The 16,202-nt window shown below is 59.0% G+C and overlaps 2 protein-coding genes across 2 annotated transcripts in view; one reads left to right on the plus strand and one right to left on the minus strand.

Moving 5' to 3' along the window:
* Nucleotides 1-1,192: 1,192 nt before the first annotated feature.
* Nucleotides 1,193-9,957, plus strand: LOC138101790 (lysosomal thioesterase PPT2-like; the record flags this gene model as incomplete). The annotated part of the gene is given in 6 exon segments (XM_068999578.1): nucleotides 1,193-1,300; nucleotides 3,340-3,427; nucleotides 5,181-5,264; nucleotides 7,590-7,644; nucleotides 9,600-9,671; nucleotides 9,673-9,957. Coding segments are annotated over 6 exon segments (479 nt in total), but the record flags the coding sequence as incomplete, so codon positions are not given.
* A 3,328-nt stretch (nucleotides 9,958-13,285) lies between these two features.
* EHMT2 (euchromatic histone lysine methyltransferase 2) overlaps nucleotides 13,286-16,202 on the minus strand; it is a gene marked incomplete at its 5' end in the record, with an annotated part of 43,542 nt that continues 40,625 nt past the window's right edge. Inside the window, one exon of the mRNA XM_068999580.1 lies at nucleotides 13,286-14,966. Within this exon, the coding sequence (XP_068855681.1) occupies nucleotides 14,813-14,966 (154 nt within the window). The remainder of the gene's footprint in view (nucleotides 14,967-16,202) is intronic.

The following is a 16,202-nucleotide window of genomic DNA, read 5'->3' on the forward strand; positions in this document are numbered from 1 at the left end:
GGGGTCCTGGGGGGGTTTGGGGAGGATTTGGGGGTCCCAGGGGGTCCTGGAGGGTCCTGGGGGGGTTTGGGGGGGTCCTGGGGGGAGGTTGGGGGGTCTCAGGGGGATTTGGGGAGGGTTCGGGGAACCTGTGGGGTTTGGGGGGGTTTGGGGGGGTCCTGGGGGGATTTGGGGGGATTTGGGGGGTCCTGGGGGGGATTTGGGGAGGATTTGGGGGGTCCCGGGGGGGATTTGGGGAGGGTTCGGGAGGTCCTGGGAGGGTTTGGGGAGGATTTGGGGGGTCTGGGGGCAGTTTGGGGGGTCCTGGAGGGGTCCTGGGGGATTTGGGGAGGATTTGGGGGGTCCTGGGGGGATTTGGGGGGTCCTGGGGGGGGTTGGGGGGGTCTCAGGGGGATTTGGGGGAGGGTTCGGGGGAACCTGTGGGGGTTTGGGGGGATTTGGGGGGGTCCCGGGGGGTCCTGGGGGGGGGTTTGGGGAGGATTTGGGGGGTCCTGGGGAAATTTGGGGAGGATTTGTGGAGGTCTGGGAGGGTGAGGGGGGGTCCTGGGGAATTTGGGGAGGATTTGGGGGGGTCCCGGGGGGGTTTGGGGAGGATTTGTGGAGGTCTGGGAGAGTGAGGGGGGGTCCTGGGGGTCCCGGGGGGATTTGGGGAGGATTCGGGGGGTCCTGGGGCGGTTTGGGGGATCCTGGAGGGTCCCTATGGGGTCCTGGGGGGATTTGGGGAGGATTCGGGGGGTCCCAGGGGGATTTGGGGGGGGGTTGGGGGTTTTTTGGGTTTTTTTTTGGGGGGGTTTATTGGGTTTTTTTTGGGTTTTTTTGCATTTTTTGGGGTTTTTTTTTTTTGGTTTTTTTTTGGGGCTGTTTTGGGGTTTTTTAGGAGGCTTTTTTTGGGTTTTTTGAGGAGATTTTTTGGTTTTTTTTGGGTTTTTTTGGGGGTTTCTTTTGGTTTTATTTTGGGGTTTTTAGGGGTTGTTTTTGGGTTTTTTTGGTGTATTTTGGTGGTTTTTTGGTGGGTTTTTTTGGGTTTTTTTTGGCGTTTTTTCGGGTTTTTTTCCTTTTTTTCGAGGGAGGTTTTCCGGCAGCACCGGGGGGTTCCGGGTGGGATTTCGGGGATTCCCGAGGAGGCTGAGCGAGGTTTGGGGAGGGGTCCCCGGCTGATTTTGGGGGGGGGTCCCGGCTCTTTTGGGGGCAGACACCGATTACCTGAAGTGGCTTTTCCCCCGGCACATGAAATCCAACCTCTACCGCCTGTGCTACACCCCCCTGGGCCAGGGCGTCTCCATCTGCAACTACTGGAACGGTCCGACCCCAAAAACCCCCCGAAACCCCCAAAAAAACAACCCTGGCACCCCTAAAAACCCCTAAAACCAACCCTGGGACCCCTAAAACCAACCGTGGGACCCCTAAAAACCCCTAAAACCAACCCTGGGACCCCTAAAACCAACCGTGGGACCCCTAAAAACCCCTAAAAACCCCTAAAACCAACCCTGGGACCCCCAAAAAACAACCCTGGCACCCCTAAAACCCCCTAAAACCAATCCTGGCACCCCTAAAAACCCCAAAAACCAACCCTGGGACCCCTAAAAATCCCTAAAACCAACCCTGGGACCCCCCAAAAACCAACCCTGGCACCCCTAAAAACCCCTAAAACCAACCCTGGGACCCCTAAAAACCCCTAAAACCAACCCTGGGACCCCTAAAAATCCCTAAAACCAACCCTGGGACCCCCAAAAAACAACCCTGGCACCCCTAAAAACAACCCTGGGACCCCTAAACCCCCCCAAAAAACAATCCTGGCACCCCTAAAAACCCCCAAAAAACACCCCTGGGACCTCCAAAAACCCCTAAAAACCCCCAAAAAACAACCCTGGGACCCCTAAAAATCCCTAAAAACCCCTAAAACCAAATCTGGGACCCACAAAACCCCCCAAAACCAATCCTGGGACCCCTAAAAACCCCCCAAAAACAACCCTGGGACCCCTAAAAACCCCTAAAAATCCCTAAAACCAACCCTGGGACCCACAAAACCCCTAAAAGCCCCTAAAAACCAACCCTGGGACTCCCAAAAACCCCAAAAAACCAACCCTGGGACCTCCAAAAACCCCTAAAAACCCCCAAAACCAATCCTGGGACCCACAAAAACCCCCAAAACCATCCCTGAGACCCCCAAGCCCCCAAAACCAACCCTGGGACCCCCAAAAACCCCCAAAAACCATCCCTGGGACCCCCAAGACCCCCTCAAAACAACCCCGGGACCCCCCAAAACCCTCCCCAAAACCCCCCCAAAACACCCCTGGGACCCCCAAAACAACCCCGGGACCCCCAAAACCCTCTCAAAATATCCCCTGGGACCCCCTAAACTCTCCCCAAAATCTCCTAAACCCCCCCAAAACAACCACGGGACCCCCAAAACAACCCGGGACCCCCAAAACCCCTTCCCAAAACCCCCTAAACACCCCCAAAACCCCCCAAAACAACCCCTGGGACCCCCAAACCCTCCCCAAAACAACCCCTGGGACCCCCAAAACCCTCCCCAAAACCCCCTAAACCCCCCACCCCCAAACCCTCCCCAAAACAACCCTGGGACCCCCAAACCCTCCCCAAAACCCCCTAAACCCCCCCCAAAACCCCCCAAAACAACCCCTGGGACCCCCAAAACCCTCCCCAAAACCCCCTAAACCCCCCCAAAACCCCCCCAAAACAACCCCTGGGACCCCCAAAACCCTCCCCAAAACAACCCTGGGACCCCCCAAACCCTCCCCAAAACAACCCCGGACCCCCAAGACCCCTCAAAACAACCCCGGGACCCCCCAAAACCCTCCCAAAACCCCCTAAACCCCCCAAAACACCCCTGGGACCCCCAAAACCCCTCCCCAAAACCCCCTAAACCCCCCCCAAACCCTCCCCAAAACAACCCCGGGACCCCCAAACCCTCCCCAAAACCCCCTAAACCCCCCCAAACCCTCCCCAAAACAACCCTGGGACCCCCAAACCCTCCCCAAAACAACCCCGGGACTCCCAAGACCCCCTCAAAACAACCCTGGGACCCCCCAAAACCCTCCCCAAAACCCCCTAAACCCCCCCAAAACACCCCTGGGACCCCCAAAACCCTCCCCAAAACCCCCTAAACCCCCCCAAAACACCCCTGGGACCCCCAAAACCCTCCCCAAACCCCCCCAAAACCCCTTAAACCCCCCCAAACCAACCCCTGAGACCCCCAAAACCTCCCCCCCATCCCCCATCTCCCCCTCCCCAAAACCCCCAACCCCAAACCCCGGGCTGGGGGTGACTTTTGGGGGTCTCTGAACCCCAAATCCCCCCAAATCCCCCCCCCCGCAGACCCCCACCACCGGGAGCTGTACCTGAACAGCAGCGACTTCCTGGCGCTGCTCAACGACGAGCGGCTGCACCCCAACGCCTCTGGTGAGCCCCAAAACGCCCCCAAACGGCCCCAAAAACCCCGAAACGGCCCGAAACGGCCCCAAAGCACCCCGAAAAACCCCGAAACGGCCCGAAATGCCCCGAAACGGCCCCGAAACGGCCCAAAATGGCCTCAAAATGGCCCCAAAACACCCTGGAAAACCCCAAAACGGCCCAAAATGCCCCGAAACGGCCCCGAAACGGCCCCAAAACACCCCGAAAAACCCCAAAATGCCCCAAAAAATTCCGAAACGGCCCCAAAACACCCTGAAAAACCCCAAAACGCCCCAAAAAACCCCGAAACGGCCCCGAAACAGCCCAAAATGGCCTCAAAATGGCCCCAAAACACCCTGGAAAACCCCAAAACGGCCCGAAATGCCCCGAAACGGCCCCAAAACACCCCGAAAAACCCCAAACGCCCCGAAAAACCCCGAAACGGCCCCAAAACACCCCGAAAAACCCCAAAACGGCCCGAAATGCCCCGAAACGGCCCCGAAACGCCTCAAAACGCCCCGAAAAACCCAAAATGCCCCAAAAAATTCCGAAACGGCCCCAAAACACCCCGAAAAACCCCAAAACGCCCCAAAAAACCCCGAAAGGGCCCCGAAACAGCCCAAAATAGCCCCGAAACGGCCCCAAAAAAAGCCCAAGATAGCCCTGAAACAGCCCCAAAAAAGCCCCGAAACGGCCCCAAAATGCCCTGAAATGGCCCCGAAACGGCCCCAAAAACCCCGAAACGGCCCCGAAACGGCCCCAAAACACCCCGAAAAACCCCAAAACGGCCCGAAATTCCCCCGAAACGGCCCCGAAACAGCCCAAAATGGCCTCAAAATGGCCCCAAAACACCCCGAAAAACCCCAAAAGGCCCCAAAAAGCCCCGAAACGGCCCCGAAACGGCCCAAAATAGCCCCAAAACGGCCCCAAAACGCCCCGAAACGGCCCCGAAACGGCCCCAAAACACCCCGAAAAACCCCAAAACGCCCCAAAAAACCCCGAAACGGCCCCCGAAACAGCCCAAAATAGCCCCGAAACGGCCCCAAAAAAAAGCCCAAGATAGCCCTGAAACAGCCCCAAAAAAGCCCCGAAACGGCCCCAAAACGCCTGAAATGGCCCCGAAACGGCCCCGAAACGGCCCCGAAACACCCCAAAAAAACCTGAAACACCCCAAAACGGCCCAAGACGCCCCCAAAACCCCAAAACGGCTACAAAACGCCCAAAATGCCCGAAAGGGCCCCAAAAACCCCTGAAACGGCTCCAGAACACCCCGAAACGGCCCCAAAAAAGCCCAAAACAGCCCCAAAAAAGCCCGAAATGACCCCCAAAAAAATGGGAAATGGCCCCCAAAAAGCCCGAAACGGTCCCAAAAAAGCCCGAAATAGCCCCAAAAAACCCCAAAAACAGCCACAAAAAAACCCGAAACGGCCCCAAAAAAGCCCGAAACTGCCCCAAAAAAATGGGAAATGGCCCCAAAAAAATGGGAAATGGCCCCAAAATCCCCGAAACGGCCCCGAGAAACCCCAAAACGGCCCCGAAAAAACCCAAAATAGCCCCGAAAAAAGCCCAAAACGGCCCCAAAGAAGCCCGAAATGGCCCCGAAAACCCCAAAATGGCCCCGAAAAAGCCCGAAATGGCCCCAAAAAAGCCTGAAACGGCCCAAAAAAATGGGAAATGGCCCCAAAAATCCCCAAACGGTCCCAAAAACCCCAAAACGGCCCCGAAAATCCCCCAAACGGCCCCAAATCCGCCCCTTTCCCGCAGAGTGTGAAGCGGAACCTGCTGCGGATCCAGCGCCTGGTGCTGATCGGGGGCCCCGACGACGGCGTCATCACCCCCTGGCAGTCCAGGTGGGACCCCAAATCCCCCAAAATCACCCCAAAATCACCCCAAAATCACCCCCAAACCGGCCACAAAGTGTCTGAATCCCGACCCAAAAATCCCTCCCCAAATCCCCGCCAAAATCACCCCAAAATCCTTCCCAAACCACCCCCAAAATGTGTCTGAATCCTGGCCCCAAAAATCCCTCCCCAAATCCCCCCAAATCCCCCCAAAATCACCCCAAAATCACCCCAAAATCCTTCCCAAATTGGCCACAAAATGTGTCTGAATCCCGGCCCAAAAATCCCTCCCCAAATGCCCCCAAATCCCCCCCAAATCCCCCCAAAATCCTTCCCAAACCACCCCCAAAACGTGTCTGAATCCCGACCCCAAAATCCCTCCCCAAAGTGCCCCAAAATCACCCCAAATTCCCCAAAATCCCCCCAAAATCCTTCCCAAATTGGCCACAAAATGTGTCTGAATCCCGACCCCAAAAATCCCTCCCCGAATCCTCCCAAATCCCCCCAAAATCCCCCCCAAATCCTTCCCAAACTGCCCACAAAACGTGTCTGAATCCCGACCCCAAAATCCCTCCCCAAAGTGCCCCAAAATCACCCCAAATTCCCCCAAAATCACCCCAAAATCACCCCCAAACTGCCCACAAAATGTGTCTGAATCCTGACCCCAAAAATCCCTCCCCAAATGCCCCCAAATCCCCCCAAAATCCCCCCAAAATCCCCCCAAAATCACCCCAAAATCACCCCCAAACCGGCCACATAATGTGTCTGAATCCTGGCCCCAAAAATCCCTCCCCAAATCACCCCAAATCCCCCAAAATCACCCCAAAATCACCCCAAAATCCTTCCCAAACCGGCCACAAAATGTGTCTGAATCCTGGCCCCAAAAATCCCTCCCCAAATCCCCCCAAATCCCCCAAAATCACCCCAAAATCCCCCCAAAATCCTTCCCAAATTGGCCACAAAATGTGTCTGAATCCCGGCCCAAAAATCCCCCCCCAAATGCCCCCAAATCCCCCCCAAATCCCCCCAAAATCCCCCCAAAATCCCCCCAAAATCCTTCCCAAACCACCCCCAAAACGTGTCTGAATCCCGACCCCAAAATCCCTCCCCAAAGTGCCCCAAAATCACCCCAAATTCCCCCAAAATCACCCCAAAATCACCCCCAAACTGCCCACAAAATGTGTCTGAATCCTGACCCCAAAAATCCCTCCCCAAATGCCCCCAAATCCCCCCAAAATCACCCCAAAATCACCCCCAAACCGGCCACAAAGTGTCTGAATCCCGACCCAAAAATCCCTCCCCAAAATCCCCCCAAATCCCCCAAAATCCCCCCAAATCCTCCCCCAAACCCCCCCGCCAAATCCTCCCCAAAATCCTTCCCAAATTGGCCACAAAATGTGTCTGAATCCCGACCCAAAAATCCCTCCCCAAATCCCCCCAAATCACCCCAAATCCCCCCAAATCACCCCAAAATCACCCCAAAATCCTTCCCAAACTGCCCACAAAACGTGTCTGAATCCCGACCCCAAAATCCCTCCCCAAAGTGCCCCAAAATCACCCCAAATTCCCCCAAAATCACCCCAAAATCACCCCCAAACTGCCCACAAAATGTGTCTGAATCCTGACCCCAAAAATCCCTCCCCAAATGCCCCCAAATCCCCCCAAAATCACCCCAAAATCACCCCCAAACCGGCCACAAAGTGTCTGAATCCCGACCCAAAAATCCCTCCCCAAAATCCCCCCAAATCCCCCAAAATCCCCCCAAATCCTCCCCCAAACCCCCCCGCCAAATCCTCCCCAAAATCCTTCCCAAATTGGCCACAAAATGTGTCTGAATCCCGACCCAAAAAATCCCTCCCCAAATCCCCCCAAATCACCCCAAATCCCCCCAAATCACCCCAAAATCACCCCAAAATCCTTCCCAAACTGCCCACAAAATGTTTCCAAATCCTGGCCCCAAAAATCCCTCCCCAAATTCCCCCAAATCACCCCAAATTCCCCCAAAATCCCCCCAAAATCCCCCCCAATCCTCCCAAAATCCCCCCAAATTCCCCAAAATTCCCCCAAAATCCTCCCCCAAATCCCCCCCAAATCCCCCCCAAAGCCCCCGAATCCTCCCCAAATCTCCCCCAAATCCCCCCCAAATCCTCCCAAATCCTCCCCCAAAACCCCCCCCCAAAATCCCCCCAAATCCCCCCCGAAACCCCCCCAAAATCCCCCCCAAATCCCCCCCAAAACCCCCCCAAAATCCCCCCAAATCCCCCCCCGGGACCTTTTGGGGTCTCCCCGAATTTTGGGGTCCCCCCTGACCCCCCCATTTCCCCCCCCCCGAAGCCTTTTTGGGTTCTACGACGCCAACGAGACCGTGCGGGACATGGAGGCGCAGCCGGTGAGGGGCGCCCCGGATTTGGGGGGTGGGACCCCCGATTTTGGGGGGTGGGACCCCCGAATTTGGGGGGTGGGACCCCCGAATTTGGGTTGGGACCCCCAGATTTGGGGGGTGGGATCCCAGATTTGGGGTGGGACCCCGATTTTGGGGTCTGGGACCCCAGATTTGGGGGGTGGGACCCCCGGATTTTGGGGTGTGGGACACCGATTTTGGGGTTGGATCCCGGATTTGGGGTGGGACCCCCGGATTTTGGGGTGGGACCCCCGGATTTGGGGTGGGACCCCCCGATTTTGGGGGGTGGGACCCTGATTTTGGGGTGGGACCCCCGATTTTGGGGTGGGACCCCCGATTTTGGGGGGTGGGACCCCCGGTTTTGGGGTGTGGGACCCCGATTTTGGGGTGGGACCCCCGGTTTTGGGGTGTGGGACCCCGATTTTGGGGTGGGACCCCCAGATTTGGGGTGTGGGACCCCGGATTTTGGGGGTGTGACCCCGGAATTGGGGTGGGATTCCAGATTTTGGGGGTGGGACCCCCCAGATTTTGGGGTGGGACCCCCAATTTTGGGGTGGGAGCTCCGGATTTGGGGGGTGGGACCCCCGGATTTGGGGTGGGACCCCCGATTTTGGGGTGGGACCCCCAATTTTGGGGTGGGGAGCTCCGGATTTGGGGGGTGGACCCCCGGATTTGGGGTGGGACCCCCGATTTTGGGGTGGGACCCCGGAATTTGGGGTGGGATCCCGGATTTTGGGGGGTGGGACCCCCGGATTTGGGGTGGGACCCCCAGATTTGGGGGGGTGGGACCCCCGGATTTGGGGTCTGTCTGGGACCCCCGGATTTGGGGTGTGGGGACCCCGATTTTCGGGTGGGAGCCCCGGATTTGGGGTCTGGGACCCCGATTTTGGGGTGGGATCCCGGATTTGGGGTGAGACCCCCGATTTTGGGGGTGGGATCCCGGATTTGGGGTGGGACCCCCGGATTTTGGGGTGGGACCCCCAGATTTTGGGGTGTGGGACCCCCGGATTTGGGGTGGGAGCCCCGGATTTGGGGTCTGGGACCCCGATTTTGGGGTGGGACCCCAGATTTGGGGTGTGGGACCCCAGATTTTGGGGTGGGGAGGGGGTTTTTTGGGGTCCCCGATGGGGTTTTTCGGGGTCCCCCGGTGCCATTTTTGGGGTCCCTGATGAGGTTTTTGGGGGTCCCAGAGTGGATTTTGGGGTCCCCGGTGCCGTTTTTGGGGTCCCCGGTGCCGTTTTTGGGGGTCCCAGAGTGGATTTTGGGGTCCCCGGTGCCGTTTTTGGGGTCCCCGGTGCCGTTTTTGGGGGTCCCAGAGTGGATTTTGGGGTCCCCGGTGCCGTTTTTGGGGTCCCCGGTGCCGGTTTTGGGGTCCCTGAGTGGATTTTGGGGTCCCTGATGGGGTTTTTGGGGTCCCCGGTGCCGTTTTTGGGGTCCCTGATGCCATTTTCGGGGTCCCTGGTGCCGTTTTTGGGGGTCCCAGAGTGGATTTTGGGGTCCCTGATGGGGTTTTTGGGGTCCCTGATGGGGTTTTCGGGGTCCCCGGTGCCATTTTTGGGGTCCCCGGTGCCATTTTTGGGGTCCCCGATGCCATTTTTGAGGTCCCTGATGGGGTTTTTGGGGTCCCCGATGCCGTTTTTTGGGGTCCCTGATGAGGTTTTTGGGGGTCCCAGAGTGGATTTTGGGGTCCCCGGTGCCGTTTTTGGGGTCCCCGGTGCCGTTTTTGGGGTCCCTGATGAGGTTTTTGGGGGTCCCAGAGTGGATTTTGGGGTCCCTGACGGGTCTTTCGGAGTCCCTGATGGGGTTTTCGGGGTCCCCGATGGGGTTTTTGGGGTCCCCGGTGCCGTTTTTGGGGTCCCCGGTGCCGTTTTTGGGGTCCCTGATGAGGTTTTTGGGGGTCCCAGAGTGGATTTTGGGGTCCCTGACGGGTCTTTCCCCCCCAGGTGTTCGTGCAGGACACGTTCGGGCTGAAGACGCTGTGGGGCCGGGGGGCCCTGGGGGGCTGCGCGGTGCCGGGGGGTGCCACACACGGCCTGGCACAGCCACCGCGGCGTCTACGAGCGCTGCATCCGGCCCTGGCTCACCTAGGGGCACCTGTGGGCACCTGTGGGGCGCCTATGGGCACCTATGGGCACCTGTGGGGCGCCTATGGGCACCTATGGGGCGCCTGTGGGCATCTATGGGCACCTGTGGGGCATCTATGGGCACCTGTGGGCACCTGTGGACACCTGTGGGGCGCCTATGGGCACCTATGGGCATCTGTGGGGTGCCTGTGGGGCGCCTATGGGCACCTGTGGGCACCTGTGGGGCGCCTATGGACACCTGTGGGCACCTGTGGGGCATCTATGGGCACCTGTGGGCACCTGTGGGCACCTATGGGCACCTGTGGGGCATCTATGGGCACCTGTGGGCACTTGTGGGGCATCTATGGGGCGCCTATGGGGCGCCTGTGGGCACCTATGGGCACCTGTGGGCACCTGTGGGGCGCCTATGGGGTGCCTATGGGGTGCCTATGGGCACCTGTGGGGCGCCTATGGGGCATCTATGGGGCACCTATGGGCACCTATGGACACCTATGGGGCAGCTGGGGGGTGCCTGTGGGGCACCTATAGGGGCAACTGTGGGCGCCTATGGGGCATCTATAGGGGTATCTATAGGGCACCTGTGAGGGGCACCTATGGGGCATCTATTGGGCACCTGGGGCATGCCTATGGGGGCAACTGTGGGGCGTCTATGGGGCACCTATAGGGACAACTGTGAGGGGCACCTATGGGGCACCTGGGGGGTGCCTATGGGGCATCTATAGGGCATCTATAGGGGCGCCTGTGGGGCATCTATAGGGGCATCTATAGGGCATCTGTGGGGCGCCTGTGGGGCATCTATAGGGCATCTATTGGGCACTTATGGGGCACCTGGGGGGTGCCTATGGGGGCACCTGTGGGGCATCTATAGGGCACCTATAGGGCACCTGGGGGGCGCCTATGGGGCACCTATAGGGGCAACCGTGGGGGATCTGTGGGGCTGGGGGGTGATTTAGGGGTCTCCAGGGGATCTATAGGGTCTCTATAGGGGATTTGGGGCTCTATAGGGGCTCTATAGGGGATTTGGGGCTCTATAGGGGATTGGGGGCCTCTATAGGGGATTGGGGGTCTCTATAGGGTCTCTATAGGGCATTGGTGTCTGTGGAGGGGATTTGGGGCTCTATAGGGGATTTGGGGTCTCTATGGGGTCTCTATAGGGGATTGGGGGTCTCTATAGGGTCTCTATAGGGGATTTGGGTCTCTATAGGGGGTTGGGGTCTCTATAGGGTCTTTATAAGGATTTGGGGCTCTATAGGGGCTCTATAGGGGGTTGGGGTCTCTATAGGGGATTGGGGGTCTCTATAGGGGATTTAGGCCTCTATAGGGGGTTGGGGTCTCTATAGGGGATTGGGGGTCTCTATGGGGTCTCTATAGGGGATTGGGGGTCTCTATAGGGGATTTAGGCCTCTATAGGGGGTTGGGGTCTCTATGGGGTCTCTATAGGGGATTTGGGATCTCTATAGGGGGTTGGGGTCTTTATAGGGGATTTGGGGTCTCTATTGGGTCTCTGTAGGGGATTGGGGGTCTCTATAGGGGATTTAGGGCTCTATAGGGGATTTGGGTCTCTATAGGGGGGTTGGGGTCTCTATAGGGGGTTGGGGTCTCTGTAGGGTCTTTATAAGGATTTGGGGCTCTATAGGGGCTCTATAGGGGGTTGGGGTCTCTATAGGGGATTGGGGGTCTCTATGGGGTCTCTATAGGGGATGGGGGTCTCTATAGGGGATTTAGGCCTCTATAGGGGATTGGGGGTCTCTATAGGGGCTCTATAGGGGATTGGGGGTCCTCTATAGGAGATTTAGGCCTCTATAGGGGATTGGGGTCTCTATAGGGTCTCCATAGGGGGTTGAGGTCTCTATAGGGGATTGGGGGTCTCCATAGGGTCTCTATAGGGTCTCTATAGGGGACGGGGGTCTCTATGGGGTCTCTATAGGGGTTTGGGGTCTCTATAGGGGGTAGGGGTCTCTATAGGGTCTCTATAGGGGATTGGGGGGCTCTCTAGGGGGTTGGGGTCTCTATAGGGTCTCTGTAGGGGATTGGGGGGCTCTCTAGGGGGTTGGGGGCTCTATAGGGGATTGGGGGGCTCTCTAGGGGGTTGGGGGCTCTATAGGGGATTGGGGGGCTCTCTAGGGGGTTGGGGGCTCTATAGGGGATTGGGGGGCTCTCTAGGGGGTTGGGGTCTCTATAGGGTCTCTATAGGGGATTGGGGGGCTCTCTAGGGGGTTGGGGTCTCTATAGGGTCTCTATAGGGGATTGGGGGGCTCTCTAGGGGGTTGGGGTCTCTATAGGGTCTCTATAGGGGATTGGGGGGCTCTCTAGGGGGTTGGGGGCTCTCTAGGGTCTCTATAGGGGATTTGGGGTCTCTATAGGGGATTGGGGTCTCCATAGGGGGTTGGGGTCTCTATAGGGTCTCTTTAGGGGATTTGGGGTCTCTATGGGGTCTCCATAGGGGGTTGGGGTCTCCATAGGGGGCTGGGGTCTCTATAGGGTCTCTATAGGGTCCCTCCCGTTCTTTTGGGGGTCCCCGGGGGGGTCCCCGGGTTTGCCCTCGCTGGGGGGGGGGAGGGGCCGGGTCAGTGTTTTTGGGGGGGGGGGGGAGGGGCCGGGTCAGTGTTTTTGGGGGGGGGGGAGGGGCCGGGTCAGTGTTTTTGGGGGGGGTCCCCGCTGTGGGAAGGGGGGGGTTCGCCCCCGCCCATCCCCCACAGACTCAGGGATTTGGGGGCGCCCCCTCCCCCCCCCTCCCCCCCCCCCCACGGCCTGAAGGGGAGGGGGCGTTTTTTGGGGGGGGGAGGGGGGGGGAGGGGCTACAGCCAATAAAGCACCTCCCCCCCCCCGAAATGAGTCTGGGGGTTCTGGGGGGGGTTTGGTGGGGCCTGGGGGGGTCCTGGGGGGTTTTGGAGGGGTTTGGGGGGTCCTGGGCATTTTTTGGGGGGGTCCTGGGGGGATTTTGGGGGGTCCTGGGAGGATTTTGGGGGGTCCTGGAGGTTTTTTGGGGGGTTCTGGGGGGTCCTGGGGGATTTCGGGGGGTCCTGGGGGGGGGGTTGGAGGCCCTGGGGGGGTTTTGGGGGGATTTTGGGAGGTCCTGGAGGGGTTTTGGGGGGATTTGGGGGGGGTCCTGGGGGTGTTTTGGGGGGTCCTGGGGGGATCTGTGGGGGTTTTGGGGGGGATCTGGGGGGGTTTTGGGGCGATTTTGGGGGGTCTTGGGGGGGTTTTGGGGGAGTTTAGGGGATCTGGGGGGGTTTGGGGGCGATTTTGGGGGGTCCTGGGGGGGTTTTGGGGGGACTTTGGGGGGTTCTGGGGGGGGTCCTGGGGCGTTTTTGGGGGGTCCTGGGAGGATCCTGGGAATCCTGGGGCGTTTTTGGGGGGTTCCGGGGGGGTTTTGGGGGGTTCCGGGGGGGTTTTGGGGGGTCCTGGGGGGGGCTTTGGGGGGATTTTGGGGGGTCCTGGGGCGTTTTTGGGGGGTCCTGGGGGGGTTTTTGGGGGTTCCGGGGGGGTTTTGGGGGGTCCTGAGGGGGCAAAGTTCGGCCCCTCCCCCCCCCTTTATTGCCCCCGTGGCCACGCCCCACAGATGAGACCACGCCCCCTTTTCCGTTCCCGGCTCTTTATTGGTTCGACTCCGCTGTCAATCAAAGGGAGGGGGCGGGGCCAAAGGGGGTGGGGCGAGGGGGAGGAAATTGGGACGAAATTGGGGCGGATTTGGGGCATTTTGGGTGGGTTTGGGGCCGTTTCGGTTGGATTTGGGGCCGTTTCGGATGGATTTGGGACCATTCCGGCTGGTTTTGAGGCCATTTCAGGCGGATTTGAGGCCATTTTGGGACCATTTCAGGTGGGTTTGGGACCATTTCGGGTGGATTTGGGGCCATTTTGGGTGGATTTGGGGCATTTCGGGTGGATTTGGGACCATTCTGGGTGGCTTTGAGGCCATTCCAGCTGGATTTGAGGCCATTTTCAGGTGGTTTTGAGGCCAGGTGGCTTTGGGGCCATTTTGGGTGGATTTGGGGCATTTCAGGCGGATTTGGGACCATTTTGGGTGGATTTGGGGCATTTCAGGCGGATTTGGGACCATTTCAGGCGGCTTTGAAGCCATTTTGGGTGGATTTGAGGCCATTCCAGCTGGATTTGAGGCCATTCCAGGTGGTTTTGGGGCCATTCCGGGTGGATTTGGGACCATTTTGGGTGGATTTGGGACCATTTTGGGTGGATTTGAGGCCATTTTGGGTGGATTTGAGGCCATTTCAGGTGGTTTTGGGGCCGTTTCAGGTGGATTTGTGGCCATTTTGGGTGGTTTGGGGGCCATTTCAGGTGGATTTGGGGCATTTCGGGTGAATTTGGGACCATTTTGGGTGGATTTGGGACCATTTCAGGTGGATTTGAGGCCATTTCAGGCAGTTTTGGGACCATTTCAGGCAGTTTTGGGATCATTTTGGGTGGATTTGAGGCCATTCCAGCTGGATTTGAGGCCATTTCAGGCAGATTTGAGGCCATTTTGGGTGGTTTTGAAGCCATTCCGGGCAGTTTTGGGACCATTTTGGGTGGGTTTGGGACCATTTTGGGTGGCTTTGAGGCCATTTCGGGTGGATTTGGGACCATTTTGTGTGGATTTGAGGCCATTTCAGGCAGATTTGGGACCATTTTGGGTGGATTTGAGGCCATTTCAGGCGGATTTGAGGCCATTTTGGGTGGTTTTGAAGCCATTTCAGGTGGATTTGGGACCATTCCGGGCGGTTTTGGGACCATTTCAGGCGGATTTGGGATCATTTTGGGTGGATTTGAGGCCATTCCAGCTGGATTTGAGGCCATTCCAGGCGGATTTGAGGCCGTTCCGGGTGGATTTGGGGCCATTCCAGGCGGATTTGAGGCCATTTCGGGTGGATTTGAAGCCATTTCAGGTGCATGTGGGACCATTTTGGGTGGATTTGAGGCCATTCCAGCTGCATTTGGGGCCATTCCAGCTGCATTTGGGGCCATTCCAGCTGGATTTGAGGCCATTCCGGGTGGATTTCGGGGCCATTTCAGGTGTTTTTGAGGCCATTCCGGGTGGATTTCGGGGCCGTTCCGGGGGGCATTTTCGGGGTTCCTCAGGGCGGGGGCAGGGCCAGCAGCGGGGGCAGCAGCTCGGGGGGGTCCCCGCGCCCCCCGCCCGCCTCGGCCGAGTGTTTGCACTTCTCGGAGCCGCACTGGCACGGGAAATATTTGCTCTTGATGTCCCAAAAACGGTCCCCGTAGTCGAACCTGGGGGAGGGGGGGGATGGGACACCGGGGGGGGGGGGGAGGGGTCACCCCAAAATCCCCCCAGCCCCGGGTTTGGGGTCAGGGACACCCCCAGAGCCCCCACAGGGGAGGTTTAGGGGGTCACACCCCAGTGGGTGGGGGATGCTCCTGGCTGGCCCTAAATGGCCCCCAGACCCCCCCCCCTAAATCCTGCCTGGAACCCCCTAAATGCCCCCAAATCCCCCCGGACCCCACAAAAAGCCCCCCCCCCCCCCCCCTAGACTCCCCTAAATGTCCCCGGAGTCCCAAATGGGGCCCCCAGATCCCCCGAAATGCTCCCCCTGGACTCCCCTAAATATTCCTCCAGCCCCTCTGAGCCCCATCTCAGCTCCCCCTAAATACCCCCAACCCTCCTGGCTGCCCCAAAACCCCCCCAAAACCCCCCAAAAAGCCCCCAAACCCCCCCAAATGCTGACCCCAGCTCCTCTCCGGGGCGGATGTGGCGGCTGCTGAAGGAGGCGATGCGGGGGAAGCCCCTCCCAGACCCCCCTAAAATCCCCCAAAAACCCCCAAAACCCCCCTGAACCTCCCCAAAACCTTCCTAAATCCCCCAAAAATCCCCCCAAAGCCCCCAAATGCTGACCCCAGCTCCTCTCCGGGGCGGATGTGGCGGCTGCTGAAGAAGGCGATGCGGGGGAAGCCCCTCCCAGACCCCCCTAAAATCCCCCAAAAACCCCCTAAAATCCCCCTAAACCCCCCTGAACTTCCCCAAAACCCCCCAAAATCCCCCCCAAACACCCGAAATGCTGACCCCAGCTCCTCTCCGGGGCGGATGTGGCGGCTGCTGAAGAAGGCGATGCGGGGGAAGCCCCTCCCAGACACCCCTAAACCCCCAAAAACCCCCTAAAATCCCCCAAAAACCCCCTAAATCCCCCAAAACCCCCCTGAAACCCCCCGAAATCCCCCCGAAACCCCCCGAGATGCTGACCCCAGCTCCTCTCCGGGGCGGATGTGGCGGCTGCTGAAGAAGGCGATGCGGGGGAAGCCCCTCCCAAACACCCCTAAACCCCCAAAAACCCCCTGAAATCCCCCAAAACCCCCCTGAACCTCCCCAAAACCTCCCGAAATCCCCCCCAAACCCCCCGAAATGCTGACCCCAGCTCCTCTCCGGGGCGGATGTGGCGGCTGCTGAAGAAGGCGATGCGGGGGAAGCCCCTCCCAAACACCCCTAAACCCCCAAAAACCCCCTAAAATCCC

The sequence above is a fragment of the Aphelocoma coerulescens genome, unplaced genomic scaffold (assembly GCF_041296385.1).
Source record: "Aphelocoma coerulescens isolate FSJ_1873_10779 unplaced genomic scaffold, UR_Acoe_1.0 HiC_scaffold_471, whole genome shotgun sequence".
In the NCBI taxonomy this organism is placed as follows: Eukaryota; Metazoa; Chordata; class Aves; order Passeriformes; family Corvidae; genus Aphelocoma; species Aphelocoma coerulescens.